Source organism: Pogona vitticeps, chromosome 3 (assembly GCF_051106095.1).
Source record: "Pogona vitticeps strain Pit_001003342236 chromosome 3, PviZW2.1, whole genome shotgun sequence".
Lineage (NCBI taxonomy): Eukaryota > Metazoa > Chordata > Lepidosauria > Squamata > Agamidae > Pogona > Pogona vitticeps.
Genome location: NC_135785.1, coordinates 239,507,439 through 239,523,936, shown reverse-complemented (window position 1 = coordinate 239,523,936; position 16,498 = coordinate 239,507,439). Strand labels below are relative to the sequence as shown.

The 16,498-nt window shown below is 39.9% G+C and overlaps 1 protein-coding gene across 4 annotated transcripts in view; it reads right to left on the bottom strand.

Annotated features, from left to right (window-relative positions):
* The window catches only part of SLC7A1 (solute carrier family 7 member 1), a 57,613-nt gene that overhangs the window by 28,381 nt on the left and 12,734 nt on the right, over positions 1-16,498 (bottom strand). For 3 of the 4 annotated variants that reach the window (XM_020788629.3, XM_020788631.3, XM_020788630.3), the window contains exon 2: positions 3,779-4,156. In XM_020788629.3, coding sequence (XP_020644288.2) covers positions 3,779-4,148 — 370 coding nt within the window. In that variant the 5' untranslated portion in view covers positions 4,149-4,156. Of the gene's footprint in view, positions 1-3,778; positions 4,157-12,303; positions 12,430-16,498 lie in introns of those variants that run through there. The other variant, XM_072993760.2, reaches the window with a different exon arrangement.

The following is a 16,498-nucleotide window of genomic DNA, read 5'->3' as shown; positions in this document are numbered from 1 at the left end:
CAGAGGAATGAACTATGCTTCAAAGTTCGATGCAGCACAACTATACATGGATAGTTTTGCATTAGCTTTAGGCTAGTGCCACAGAAAGCTTCTCGGTATCAAGAAGTAACCATTTCAGCACTGGAGAGTGGACAAGCAAGAAAAGCACATTGGACAAGAATTCTAGACCAGACCAACCATTTCTTCCTCTTCTCATAGTTATATTATCCAATCCTTAGGCTTGCCCTTGTTACTGGCTTCAGGTCACTGTTGCAATCCGGTGAGCAGTAGTAACGTCCATAAATTCACAAGACTGTGGTAAAGAGATGGAAGTGACTCAGCCATAGGCACCTTCTGTGTTCCAGGATCATGCTAGAGTTGTTAGCCTGGGATTCTGCAAGATGTCAATGTTGCCACTAGAAATCTGTATTAAGGTGCTGCAGAAGTCTGTACAACTTTTTTTAGTACTGGAGGGGCACTATGGTGCCAAAATTTTCTCAAGTTTAAGTTTTAATCAAATTCAGAACATCCAGGAGAGACATAAGACTCTCCCATTCATTCACTTACTTCGCTGCTTGTCTTAATGACATCCAAGGAGAACTCAAGCGTAGACCTGGAAAGTGATGGCATTTCCAAAAAAACCCTTTGCACACCATTACAGAGGGAGAACACAACAGGTGTTTTGCAAACAGGGAGCAAACACAAGGAGAAATGAATTCCAAAACCAGGAGGGTGACATTGTCACCCTAAAGAGATGTGGGCCTCAGCAACTGCTCAATGATGCTAACCCACAATGTCTGCCCTCCGCATTAGCATGATGAGCTCTGATCCAACTCAAAATTCGACCCATCTTTTGAGTATACAGACAAAACAAGCTTTTTCCTCATGAAGCTTAGTCTGACGAAGCTTATAAATAAATTATGGGAGGGGTAGGAGGCATCATTGATCTCTAGATTTAAGTGGTTAAATGTAAAATTCATCATAGGTAGATGAATATGACATAACAAGACTAACATAACATACCTGATATCATACATAAATTAACATGCTGCACCCTTGGGCACATGGAGCAGACTCTCATTACTTGTAAAATGTTTCATTTTTAATCTTAGACTTTGTAAAACTGGCCTAATAGAAAGCAAACTCTGTAGGAAAGCACTCTAAAGAGAATTGCAGGGGTCCATCCTATGATCAATAAAAGTTTTGTTTTCCCAGCATCTATAAATGCCTACAAAGCAAGGAAATTCCTAAAAATGATGTGCATGAACAGCAAGGATATGTAAATAAATAGGAAGCTTTTGAAGTTCTACTTAAGATTCCCTCCACACCCTTCCTATATCACCACTCCTATTTCTTGTGAGAAAATTATTTGCTTAAAACAAATTCATGCTGTGCTTTACTAAGTTTAAAACAAAAAAAAAACCTTCAAAACATTAACGTCTATGTCTCAGCCCATACTTTAAATTTTTTTAAATCACAATACTTTTAGATCTGAATTTAAACAAGCTAAATGCCAACTCCTTCCTACAAGCCCTGCTCACTCTCTTATTTAATTCAGATATAATCACAGACTAATATTGTTTCATTCCAGTAGCTGCCAAAGAAAAACCTGCTTTAGGCAGATTTTAAACCGTATTTGTTATAATGATGTACAATTTCCCTAAAGGTCTTCCTGTGTAATGATGCAATGTCAACATATTCAATTAGACTTCCTGTATGGGCATTAAAAGAAAGGCTTTAAATTAAACAGCTAATAAACACACTTCCCTAGAGGGTTCTTAATTTACTACATGCAGAGCCAATTCCTCAACAATGAACAAAATAAATATAGTAAACTGTACAAACAGAACAAATATTTGATCTAATAAAAGTCACTTAGTTTCACTGACGTATTCGGAACAATCTACATATTCGCCAAAATCCTATTGCTTAGGATAGTAAATCACACTAGATTAGGCCCACTGAATCAATGGGGATTTGGCAAGTCAACTCCTCCATAAGTTCCATGGATTCAAATACTCCAACTGCATCTTGCTTAACCTACCATGTTAAGTAAGATGCAATTGGAGTAGGCTTATTTGAATCAATGGAACTTACGGAGAAGCTAACTCACTAAATTTCCAATGATTCAAATGGGTGTTGCTCTAGTGTGACTTATTGCACTAAACAACAGGATTTAATTATTTAGAATAATTAAATCGTAATGCCTTGTTGGTACTATGCCATTTCAGAAGGTAGGCTTCAAGTTTTAAATGTCCCCTCCTTTACAAACATACAAAATACTTCCAGTATGTCAACATAAATGGACCCAACACAGCTCTCTTCTGAACCACAAGTTTGCCACATACAGGAAATACATGGAAATGCATTCAAGTATATAATGTCCCAATTAATTTCAATTAACCTTATAATTATTTCATAAGTTTAACAGAAATTAATTGGGACATATGTTTGAATACATTTTTGTCATAGTAACTCTTAGTACATATGAGAATCAACTTCTACAAAATTATGTCTTCAACCTCCTAATATTACGACTACACTCTGAGCAGGTTCACTCAATCAAATCTCACTGCATTACCTAGGATAAGCATGAGCTTTCTGAATATGAAAATAATTCCTCAATTTCTTTCTGCTTATGCACAGAACCCCTTCTCAGAAACCAGAAAGACTCTGTTCACCACTGTCTACTGCTTCATCTGCTTACCAGCAGCCAACACCTTAAACAAACTTCAAACTGTGGCTTAATGTCCTGGTTTATCCCAACCATTATTAACCACAGCTTCCCAAGTTGCAAGAAGTCAAGAACTGCAGTTTTTCAGTATGCACTGCCTGGAGAAATCTGACATCTGCCCAGTTACCAGTGCCTCATTTAATCCACAATCACCATCCTGCAACTAAGCTTACCTGCAGAACAGAGAGCTATAAGCCTTATCTTAATTTGGAGTCTTCTTTGTTTCTTCTCCCAATCCCATGTAGCCCAACGAAGAATTTGCTAGAACACAACATTTTACTTACCTCTATAGCATTCTGGTTGGCCAAACAAAGATTTTGCCCTAAGTTTCAGGAATTTTGAGTCTTCATGAACAACCACCTGTCTCTTTTTTCATGTATGTTTAATTAAAAGCTTCCTGCTTTAACTGTAGCTTACAGCAAAGATGGAAGCAAACAGGCTGCACACATGAAAAAAAAAGCCTATGCATCTCTCGGTTTAGCAAGATGGAATATAATCATCTGAATGAAACTGCACAAGTCTTCCTCAACCTGCTGCCCTCCAGATCTGAGGTTGAAAACACAAGAGCCAGCATCATCTTGGAAATGGTTGGAGCACTCCATCTGCAGACAGCCCATGCTCTCTCCAGCTTGTCAAAGCATGAGCATGGACCACCCCATCTAAAGTAAATGGGATGCTGTTCAATCTAGTGGGCAGTGAGTGCTCCCTTGTGAAAGGTCCAGAAAGGCCCAACTGCTAACGCTGTGCACTGTTATTTGACTGGTAGAAAAAGAATTCTACTCATAGTGTCAAGCTGGGGAAGGCTGGTCGACATTCTGTGCCTATATAGCCATATACTGTATTCTCTTTTTATAAGTTTGGACAGTGAGTGAAGCAACACTTATGAAAAACTGAAGACATACAATGCTGCAACACAAATAATAATTTAGGCCCATGAGAAACACTAGGGTTGAAGATACCTTATGGGATATGAGATGCATATTATATCCTAATTCGTATTTACATACTACATACATGGATCCATAATTAAAAATCACTCAACAGCACAAAAAAAGAAGAACTCACCAATGACGTAGGAAAGAATTAGATTCCAACCAGTGATGAACGCCCATAGCTCACCAACAGTTACATAACTATAGAGATAAGCTGATCCAGTCTTTGGAACTCTAGCACCAAATTCCCCATAGCAAAGTCCAGCCAGCACAGAAGCAAGAGCTGCAATCAAAAAGGAGATCACGATGGCAGGTCCTGAGTTCTCTCGAGCCACTGCCCCAGCCAGGACATAAACTCCTGCCCCGAGGGTGCTGCCTACACCAAGAGCAACCAAGTCAAATGTGTTGAGGCACCGTGAAAGCCGGCTGTTTTCTGTTGCGCAGTCCACCACTTTCCTCCGAAACAACTGTTGTCCAAACCCAAGAAAACTTTTGCAAGCCATCTTCTTCCCTGGAAAAGAAAAGGCATCCCGGTTATCAGTATGCGACTCTTATAGCTGATGGTTCAAGCAGAAAGAGAAATATTTTTATTCGCATGTAGTTATTTTGCTGTGCAGGTCACTATTCATTTACGCAGGCAGACAACTGAAACTTCCCAATTCAAAACAGTGGGAATCCCCAATAAAGGAAGACTGAGGCACCAAAAGAGGCACCATTTCTTGATGACACTTCGGACTTAATCCACATCAGTGGAGTGCAATCTCAAATAAGAAGGTAGAAGAATTCAAAGGGTTTTTAAAGGCTGTTTAAAACTTCAATGTCTCAAGTGTGTCCTTCCCACATAACAGGCAATCTCCCTAAAACCTTTAGTTCTGCCTGTTAACAGAAGTGGCGCCACATCATTCAACCTGCACTGTTCAGCAGGATGGAAATAAACTTTTGATATTTTTTAAACAAAATATAAAACCAAAAACCTAAGGTCCCTGGGAAGGGTGGTTCTAGCAGCTTCAGGATAATGCACATTTTACATTTTTGGATTACGTGTCCAAAAAACAACAACACCCCCTTTCAAGCTATATTAGTGCAAGCCATCTTCTCTTTGGTCACAGAAAAACAGCCATGGCTAGAGAAGAGGTGCTACCCATAGCAGACATTTCCACGGTCATACCTCCCTGCCTATTGGTGCTTCAGAGGCATTACAGGAAGGAAAAGGCAGACTGGGAGAAGTCTTGGATCTGCTGGATTCAAAGCCCTACCATTCCTGCAATGATAGTCATAAAGCAGATTACCTTAAATCAACCTACTGATTGGGAGGAAAACGTCTGAGAAGGACTGTTTGCCCAAAACGCAGCACACCTAACTCTTTACAAAGAATTGTGCTCCTTATCTTCAAGTACATAAGCCTGGTAAGGGTCAAAGACATGAGCCTCAACAACTTAAAAACAGGGTCCTAAACCAAGCACAGGAACCTGTAGCCTTTGACAGACGATTTTGTATGAAACATAAGTGGGCATGTATCTATCAAATACATTTAAAGGCAATCAGATGGCACCATCCATCATTTTAACATTATGTTTTCAGTGCATAATTCAGAATCTTGAGAAGCTTGGGTTTCATTTGAAGAAATAGTTATTATCAAGATTACTAAGATGATCCAAAATTTCTATGATGGCCTGCCAACGTAAATGTCACGGCATATCCAGCAAAATCTCAAAAGCCCTGGAAAGAAGAGGAGGAGGAGGAGGAGGAGGCAGGAATATCTAGGAGTATCCCCCAGTCCCTATTGCCCTACCAGAAAGATGCTAAATAAAGCCATATGACTGAATGTTATTAATAACTCAACTGTGCTTGATAAAGAATTTAAATTATGTTGGTGCATCGTTTCCCTTCTGTTTCTTTAAGTACAGATATCAAACAGCAATAATGGGAAAGGAAGAGTTATACTTTCAGTTGCAGTTCTCAGGAAAGACATTTTCTTTATCAAGGACAAATTTCAGTTAGGAAGGACCTAACAGAAGCAGAAGACGTCAAGACGAGGTGGCAAGAATACACAGAGGAATTATATCAGAAAGATTTGGATATCCCGGACAACCCAGACAATGTAGTTGCTGACCTTGAGCCAGACATCCTGGAGAGCGAAGTCAAGTGGGCCTTAGAAAGCCTGGCTAACAACAAGGCCAGTGGAGGTGATGGCATTCCAGTTGAACTATTTAAAATCTTGAAAGATGATGCTGTTAAGGTGCTACACTCAATGTGCCAGCAAGTTTGGAAAACTCAACAGTGGCCAGAGGATTGGAAAAGATCAGTCTACATCCCAATCCCAAAGAAAGGCAGTGCCAAAGAATGCTCCAACTACCGTACAATAGCACTCATTTCGCACGCTAGCAAGGTTATGCTCAAAATCCTACAAGGTAGGCTTCAGCAGTATGTGGACCGAGAACTCCCAGAAGTACAAGCTGGATTCCGAAGAGGCAGAGGAACTCGAGACCAAATTGCTAACTTGCGCTGGATTATGGAGAAAGCCAGAGAGTTCCAGAAAAATATCTACTTCTGCTTCATTGACTATGCGAAAGCCTTTGACTGTGTGGACCACAGCAAACTATGGCAAGTCCTTAAAGAAATGGGAGTGCCTGACCACTTTATCTGTCTCCTGAGAAACCTATATGTGGGACAGGAAGCAACAGTTAGAACTGGTCATGGAACAACTGAGTGGTTCAAAATTGGGAAAGGAGTACGGCAAGGCTGTATATTGTCCCCCAGCTTATTTAACTTATATGCAGAATACATCATGCGGAAGGCTGGACTGGAAGAAACCCAAGCCGGAATTAAGATTGCCGGAAGAAATATCAACAACCTCCGATATGCAGATGATACCACTCTGATGGCAGAAAGTGAGGAGGAATTAAAGAACCTTGTAATGAGAGTGAAAGAGGAGAGTGCAAAAAACGGTCTGAAACTCAACATCAAAAAAACTAAGATCATGGCCACTGGTCCCATCACCTCCTGGGAAATAGAAGGGGAAGATATGGAGGCAGTGTCAAATTTTATCTTCCTGGGCTCCATGATCACTGCAGATGGAGACAGCAGCCCTGAAATTAAAAGGCGCCTTCTTCTTGGAAGGAAAGCGATGACAAATCTTGACAGCATCTTGAAAAGCAGAGACATCACCTTGCCAACAAAAGTCCGAATAGTCAAAGCTATGGTTTTTCCTGTCGTGATGTATGGAAGTGAGAGCTGGACCATAAAGAAAGCAGACCGCCGAAGAATTGATGCCTTTGAATTGTGGTGCTGGAGGAGGCTCTTGAGAATCCCCTGGACTGCAAGGAGAACAAACCTATCAGTTCTAAAGGAAATCAACCCTGAATGCTCACTTGAAGGACAGATCCTGAAGCTGAGGCTCCAGTACTTTGGCCATCTCATGAGAAGAAAAGAGTCCTTGGAAAAAACCTTGATGTTAGGAAGGTGTGATGGCAAGAGGAGAAGGGGACGACCGAGGATGAGATGGCTGGACAGTGTCTGCGAAGCAACCAACATGAACCTGACACAACTCCGGGAGGCAGTGGAAGACAGGAGGGCCTGGCGTGCTCTGGTCCATGGGGTCATGAAGAGTCGGACACGACTAAACGACTAAACACACAATTTCAGCTATTAATCTAGTTAGAGTAGGTAAGTTGGGGAGTTTCTTCTAAGCTTGGACACAAGATCAATACTCTGTTTTTAAAATGCAGTCTTTCCACTAAGGTTGAAAAAAGGAAACAAAAAAAATTGTAAAAAACTAGAAATCCCCTTTTTAAGCAATATGTTGCAATGTTTGGAGAATCTGAAGAAATTATTGAAGAAAAGAAGATGATGAAAGGTAATAAAAATAGAAAAGGGATAATAAGTGTAATTTACAAGATGTTAATAGAGGATGAATATAAAATAACAGCTCTTAAAGAGGCATAGTGTGGAAATATAAAGAAATTAGTGGCAATGAATGGAAGAAAATGTGGAATAAAAGAATAATGAAGAATATGTCTGTAAGGGTTAAGGAAAATTGTTACAAAGTAATATGGAGATATTTAACTCCAATGAAAATGAATATAATGAACAAAATATCATTCTCATGTTGGAGATGTAAGAAACAGAAGGGTACATACTGTATTTACATATATGGTGGACATATGAAATGAGTCAGAAGAAATGGACGATGATATTAAAAGACATAAAGGAAATTATGGGTTTTGAACTACAAAGATGTCCAACAATACCTCTGTTAAATATGGCTGGATTAGAATGGGGCGATTATTACGGTAATTATTATATTAACAGCAGCAAGACTGATATTTGCAAAGAACTGGAAAAGCAACAATTTGATTAATATTGAGTATTGGTACAAAGAAATGTGGAATATTGCTAGTAATGATAAATCAACTAGTGAATTGAAAGTTAGAAAGGGAATATTGAAAACAATTTGTTTTAGGGAGATATGGAATGCTTTTTAATACATGTATTTGTTGTTGTTGTTTATTTAAAAAAAGGTTATACCCCAACACAAGAATCATTTTTGGAGAGGGATGGAGCAAGTAGGGTAAAATACAAAACAAAGCAAAAAAAAATCTTGAAAGTAGTGAGGAATACTGCATATTTTGAGTTATGTTTGTATTTCAGTTCATGTTTTTGTTGTAAAGTTTTGTTCATTTTGTTTAAAAAATGAAAAAAGAAAGCTTACTGGTGGTTCCTTAGTCAGCTTCTCACATTCTCAACTGTAAAAAAGGAAGAATGTGTGTAGGGAAAATCCTGAGCATTTGAGAAACTGGCTCCTCTGAAATGCTGCTCATTTAATGTTAAGTTATTTCCATATTTATAATCAGATATTAGGTTTTGGGGGTGGGGGCTGTGGTCCCCCCCCCCAGATTCTACCTGCCCATTAGTTGAAGTTTAAAATATACCAGTATATCCTCTTGGCTACTTCACAAGCTTCCATGGCAATCACTGAAAGCTCAATCTATTTTGACAAGCCCAACTCACCCCCCACAAGACCCATGGCTTCTCCTCCCCCTCTTATTTCCAGAGATTTTACTGGGCTTGCCCTGAAACCTTTTCAGAGTTTTCCAATCACAGAACACTCAGAAGTGGTTTACCATTGCCTTCTTCAGAGCAATTGATGCTTTGTCGGGATCTGCAAGATGAGAGGAAGTAGGGATCTTGCAGATGAAGCCTCAGGGCAGGGATCTTTCTCCTCAACCAGCAAGGAGACAGGAAAAGAGACACGAGACACTCTGTGTGTGGTTTTCAGGATGGGATCCGGATGAATACAGAACAGCCTGCCGTGAGGCACCTGTTCAGTAGGAGTTCTTTTCCCCTCGATCCAGCCTCCCCTCAGTTTATTGTATCCCCTACCTTTGAACAAGTTAATCAATACAGAGGTAACTAATTTCTTGAATACACAACAGAATAACCAGAGTTAGAGACAGCTAATTTCCTTGAATACAAAGGCATCAGTAAACACAGTGGTTGGTAAACAGACAGGCTGGTAAACAGACAGTTAATAGTAAACAGACACAGATAATGGTCAACAGATAATTTCCTGAGTACATAGACAAGTTAGACAGATTCTTGAATACACAACAGTGTAGAGACTTTAACTACATTATCCAGAGACAATGGACAGCAGGTCAATGATTTATCCGTTACTGGAAGTTAGCAGTTATGTACGTGTCTTGCAGCTAGGGCATGATGTCTGCTACTAGCATACAGATATATACATTTATATACATTTATAATATACATTTGCTACTGCCATAGATATATACATTTTAAAGGCATACAATTTCCCCACATCCCAACCGTTTTTTATTTATTTTGTTGAAGACAATGGCTGTTGTAAACTCCTGAAAATTCTAAATCCAGGGGGTTCCGGTGCAGGTATGAGAGGGCGGAATAGCATGTTCCAGGCCACTGCAATAAGCGTTCAAATAGCCAAACCTGCTTCCTTGTTGCACTGAGAGGCAAAACTCATTCTTTACAACTTTAAAACATTGTTCTGATGAAATAAACCTGGAATCTTGGCAAGAGAATTAGATGGCATATTCTGATGACATCAACATTACAGTGTAGATTAAAGAAAACACAATATTGGATAATTAAAATTACAGTTACAATAAGATTGCATAATAAGAGTAATAACAATTTTCAGGAAAAGAAAGCATATTGAAAACATATTATTCAAATATATAAGCACAACATACTGCTAAGAGGCAAAAGCAACAAACTTTAAGGTATACAGAACTTTTGCATAGAAATATGTGACACAGACACCTTCCCCACTGAAGACAAACACACCATGAATTTCTTGTATGACACTTGATTGGAGAGATACATATAGAGCTTGGCAAAAGAACAGAAACTTATTTTGAGGAATGAGTAGTAAAGAATACTAGCACTCTGGTTATTCTGGCTGTGTATTCAGGAAATTAGTTACCTCTGTATTGATTAACTAGAGCAAATGTAGTAGGGGGATACAATAAAAGAAGAGAGGGCGGGGGAACAAGAGATTCCGCCTCTGAACAGCTGCCATACACTCGAGTGTCCCGTCTTTTCTTTTCCCCCCTTGCTGGTCAAGGAGAAAGATCCCTGCCCTGAGGTTTCATCTGCAAGACCCCTACTTCCTCTCATCTTGCAGATCCCGACAATGCTTCTCTTTTATTTTTGGTAACCCTGCTCAGGTGTTACAACTGAAATTCTTTACAGCAGTGGTCCCCAACCTTGGGCCTCCAGATGTTCTTGGACTTCATCTCCCAGAAATCCTGGCCAGTAGAGGTGGTGGTGAAGGCTTCTTGGAGCTGTAGTCTAAGAACATCTGGAGGCCCAAGGTTGGGGACCACTGTTTTACAGGGCTAAAAGGATGATGGGGAAGAGTGCACATAAACTCTGCCCCTGCATCCTTTAGCAATTCAAGGAGACCCTTGCCTATGGAATGCTAAGGTCTGAAATGCACCCTGTAAGTGTGCTTGGCTGAACATGCTTACTGTGCACATGTGTTAGGAATCTCAAATGAGTGATGCAGAAGGGACCTTTGCATGCATCCACGATCTTACCATCCTTGTAGCCCTGTGAATAATGTCAGGCATGAAGGCTCAACAGAACTTATACATCACTTGAAACGTACAAGTTCTCAAAATGTTTGTTAAAGCATGTATGTCAACAGAAGGAAGATCTCTCTCCAATGTGTTGTTTGCCTAAATGGACTTGCATCCTCATTTCCCAGAAACGTGACACGAACATATATTTGACATTCCTCTCTCAGATCCTTTCCTGCAGCTCCTGTACAAAATGTTCAAACATACCATACAATAGATGCTATTGTTATATTCTAAATCGGAGGACATCTCCCTCTAGCTCTCTGCAGTCAGAGCAGGCAGTATTCATTTTTCCAGACTCTAGAACTAAGCTTACATATTCTTCTGCAAACACCTCCAATCTCTTCAGGACTTGCAACAGATCACTCAAATTGCATCATCAGGCTCTTTGCTGCGACAGCTGGCAGACACGAATTTTTCAGCATGTATATGTCTTCCAGTAACTAGCACTGCAACAGCCTTCCAGCAAGCAAAAATGTGTGGCCATAGCAGGCAAACAGCATCTATGCCCTTATCTATCTGCATGTTATGAACAAATGACATACAGGTAACTGACTTCAAAAATAGCACGCATGTTTGTTTCAAGGTGGGTACTCAGCTCATTTAGATCCTTCCCATTTTAAAAACAGAACTGATCTTGGTAATGCGCCTAGACCAGCACTTTCAATCAGAGCAGAAAAGCAGGATAAAAATCAAGCAAGAAATAAATAAATACAACTTCCTGAAACCTATTTTCCAGTAGAATAATTAAACACAGACTTTGGTGGATGGTTACTCAATAATAATTCTCTCTCCTTGTAGATTATCATATATGTTTCAAAGACAAAACCACATTTCTAATTATACTATAAAGAGTCTCAACATTTTCAAAACAAAGAACACACAAAGGAATGAAAAAGTGAAAAGTAAGGCAGCTTTAAAACTCATATAAATCTGAAGAGAACTGATAGCTATCAGCATGATTACAAAAGACATGGGAATGTAGGCTCACCTATCGGTAACCTATCATCCTGAATGACGTTGAATAGATACAAATTCAGCAAATTTTATCTGCTCCCTTTGATCTGTGTCTTAGGGCAATTTCATATATTATAAAGCAATCAAGGATGTAACTGAAAACCAGCCAAAAACTGGCTGAGAAGCCATATGATTCAGCATAAGCACTAATCTGATCTGTCAAGAGATCTCTGAGTATACAAGCAAAAAGCCAACCAAGCGCAAATGTTCCACTCAAAGTATCCCACCAGCGGGGGGGGGGGGGGAATGGAGAGTTTCCAGATGACTACTGAAGATAGCCAAGAATGTATGGGACCCTGAACAACTCTCCTCTCATAGTATGCCCTCAACTATGCCAGCAGTTCAGCAGGTGTAATTAACCCTCTGCTAGGAAGCCCAATGAAAGTTGAAGGGGAAGAATATGCATGATCAAGTGAGGCTTGTTTGGTTATTGTATAGAACCTATTCCACTGTGAAACCATTTTTCCACTGAAAGTAGTCAGCCTCCCACAACATGGGGGGGGGGCTCCTTTGCCCATACCTTTTCCTGAGCGTTACAGCTCTCACTTGCCACTGATACAGTGGACCCTCGACTTACAGGCGGCTCCACTTACAGACTTTTCGAGTTACAGACTTCTCTGGCCACAAAATGTAGGTTCGACGTGCAGCCGGAGAATTGACCTGCAGACCGGGGGGGGGGGGGAACCAAAATGGAACAAAAACAGCCGGTTACGGATTAATCGGTTTTCAATGCATTGTAGGTCAATGGAGCCTTGAGCTACAGACTTTTCAACCTGCAGCCACCGTTCCAATATGGATTAATTCCGTAAGTCGAGGGTCCACTGTACAAAACTGCAGTTCATGAATTATTTTAAACTATTTTCTCATTTTTTAAAAAAAATATTTCTAGTAATATATTTTATTGTATCTTGTTTTCACTGTAAGCTACTCATGGTTTTTCAAATGAAAAGGTGTGTTTTTTAAAAGTTTTTACATTAAGCAAATAAACAGAAAAGGAAAGACTCTTCCCCCCCTCCACCCCTCTGTCCAATACTTCCTACCCCGGCTGGAGTGAGTCAGCAGAGTTTAGCAAATACAAACCTCCACAGCATCCCTCCATCACAAGACCACTCTGCTATGTGGATTATCCCACTTAGTGAATACCGTACAGAAAGGCAGCCAATCTCAAGTCCCCAAAGTATTCATAAGCAATACAGTATACATGTTTCCTAGCTCCTGTTTGTGCACAGGCATTGAGAACTCCTGCAAAAAAACAAACTAATCCATACCCACACAACATATTCTGAAGTTACACAGTGAAATCTATATGACTATTATGGAACTATTACAGCATAACCAACACTGATAATTATAACACGTAGCATTTCTATGGAAGCTATAATGAGAATTTATTTAATGGCTGAGGTAGCAGACTTGTCCAAAAAGCTCATACTAAAATATAACAGTCTTTAAGGAGTCACAATGTCTTCTTTATTTATTTTTCTCTTTTGTTTTTGGCCTGCTATAATGAGAAATGTATAAAACAGAAGCTCTAAGCAAGAGAATAAGAGGGACATTTGGCTGTGTAATTCCTGTGAGCTTTTTATAGAAGATGGTCATTAGATGTACACCAACACAACAAACTGTACTTCCAATATGCTCCCTGCCACGTTCACCACACAGGAGCAGCTCATGCTTAGTTAAATAAGCCGAAAAGCATGCAACTGAACAAAACAGGGGGGGGTAGTTTCAGCTTCCTTCTGGCTTGCTATTTGAAAAATGGAAAAGAAAAGAACATATGGGCAGTCTATTGGGCAGAAGAGCTTCAGTGGGTGTGGAAAAAATTCTCTTAACACAATAGAATGTTCAGATTCTCTAGAAAAAAGGCTACCCAAACAATCCGCTTCCTTGTTACAATGACAGCATTTGTGTGCACCCAAGTGAGACAGAAAAAAAGAAACTTGAAATACAAGGCTCCCACACCCTACTTACCATTTTTCACATTGTTGGGTTTTTTTTTACAACCTTGGAGATGAACGATTTCTCTCTCTCTCTATCCCACCTGCTTTTTTCCCCACTATCTAAATTTATATTTACACAACATTGTCAGTGCACATGACACTTCACTTTCATAAACATACCCCCCATGAAAAACCAGACGTCTACAAATACTTTGCATTGTAGATTCAATAATTGGGGGGGATATGTATATTTCATTTCCTATCTTTAAAAATAGAATTACAAATTTATAACTCGTGTGAAATGGGGGGGGGATTAAATATCAACATGGGGAAGCTGCAACTGCCATCTTTGCAAAGGGCAGCCTGGGTTCCCTTAAGGCAGGATTCAGTGGGGGCAACTTCGTGGTGAGTCGTCCCCATGTCTATTGCTAACCCTGACTCTGTGTCCTGTGTCACTTCAGACAGGGTTCAACTCATCCAAAACTCTACCTTAAAAAAGGTTTCGATGTGTAGAAAAGGACAAAGACAGGAAGAAAGCTAAGCTGGCTCAAACCCTTTTAGCTCAAAATATAATTTCCCTGTGACAAGACTTTAGTACTTAAGGTGGCATTAATGTATGATTACCTGGAGTAAACGGACTGAGTCTCTAAGTTAACATACTGCTCTGTAAATTTCATACACATGCCAAATAGAAGATATGGTTAGGAACCTCATGGCACAGTGGTTAAACTGCAGTACTGCAGTCAAGACTCTGCTCATGACATGAATTTGATTCTGGAATTAGATAGCCAGCTCAGGGCTGACTCAGTCTTCCATTCTTCCAAGGTTGGTAAATTGAGTACCCAGCTCACAGGGGGGTGGGGGGAATGTGTAGCTTCCATAAATAAACGGTAAACCACTGAAACAGTGCTTTAAGCACTGTGGGGTGGCATATAAAGAGGACACTTTGGGTTGTTGTGGGTTTTTCGGGCTCTTTGGCCGTGTTCTGAAAGTTGTTCTTCCTAACGTTTTGCCAGTCTCTCTGGCCAGTATCTCCAGAGGACTTTGGGTTTGTTTGTTTTTTGCCTTTAATTCTAAAAGGATCCTGCTCTACCATCTAAAAAGATAGAACCCAACCACAAGTATATATCCTCTGTGAGAACTAGGTCTGAGGCTTTAGTGGAGGGCTAGGCAGCATGAAATACCAGGTCATACTGTAAGATTACCATAGAAACCAAGAATTCAAGTTCCACAAGCATCTCTTGCAAGGTAACTTAACCAGCAAAAGCTCTATGAGATAATGAGATTACAAAGAGAAGGAGTGTGCAACATTTAATAGAAGATTTTAGCCTGGCTAATAATCCTCCAGATTGTTAGAAGAATTTAGACTGGCTAATTATCCTCTACAAAAGAGGCTAAATAACAGGGAGACATTTTTCAAGAAGCAGCTTACAGAACTCTCCTTGAAAGGCAATAATACAGGCAGGTCACATGACAACAACAGAAAGGTATCTATTCCCAAACCATAAATCAACAACACAACCTCTCCCTGTAAAGTGTTGCATTTTAAATATTTTCTATTATATTAGGGTAGCATGATCTTGCTTGTCCCCATCATCAAGTGACTCAGGTCTTAGGGGCCAAGGCAAGAATGAAGCTTCTTCTGAACCCAGAGCTAAATTTGTTGTTATGCACCATCCACTCACTTCCAACTTGTGGTGACCCTAACAGGGTCTTTGAGACACATATTCAAGGAGTAGTTTACCACTGGCTCTTCTTCAATGGAAGAGGCTTCCATGGCTGAGCATGGATTTGAATCAGTTTCCCAAGTCTGACATTCCATCCACTATATTACACAATTCTCAATAATTATGTCCCATCAAGTTGTTTCCAATTTACACTATGGTAACCTTTCTAGTTTTCTACGCATAAAGAAAAATCATAAGTAGCTACCACTCTCTTTTTCTAGTGGCATTCTGGCATGTAACCATCTCTTGGATGATCTTGGCTCTCCCCAACCTAGGACCCCAAATCACTAAGCACTCCAGCTACTAGAGCTAAACAGGAGAAAAAATTAACCACTTTCCCTTAAGTGTGACTGAAGATGGGAAACCTTTTGGCCCTCCGCTTACTGGGCCCCAGCAAAGATAGGCCAACATAAGCCTTTGCATTTAGCTCAGAACCGGAGTGAACTGTTTCTTATGAGGGCTCTGAAATAAAAGTGCCTCTTTCATGGAGAAGCAAAATAAATAAATAAATCCCTCACCTCATGCTACATTGCAGGTGTAACAGGAGGAGGCTTATATGGAAAGAAGAAAGATATGTTGAGGAGTTGAACAGCTTTGACAAACCAAACCTGTAAGTAACCCACCCATGTATCCTGTAAGAGTAATGAAATAACTTTGTTAAATATCACTCACTGATTTCTTACAGATGGAGTCCGACTCTTAATTTAGTTCTATTAAAACATACTTAAAGCTAGAGTAAATGGGTGTACTTTAATAGTACAATTGTATTTATCCTTGCAGCCTTACATGACATAAAGTCTGAGTAACTAAATAATAAATGTTTTTTGGGCAGTGGGGTAAACCTAATGTTGGTCATATTTAGAGCAGACCCATTGAAATTAATGGGTCTCTTCCAGATGAATGGGACTTAAAACAGATAAGGCCCATTGACTTCAAGCATGACTGACACTGAATTTAACACACTGGCTGAAACCCTGCCTCTTTATTATGCATGCAGAAGACAAACAGGATAACATTTAATCACTTCTAACTGGCAATTGATAGGTTT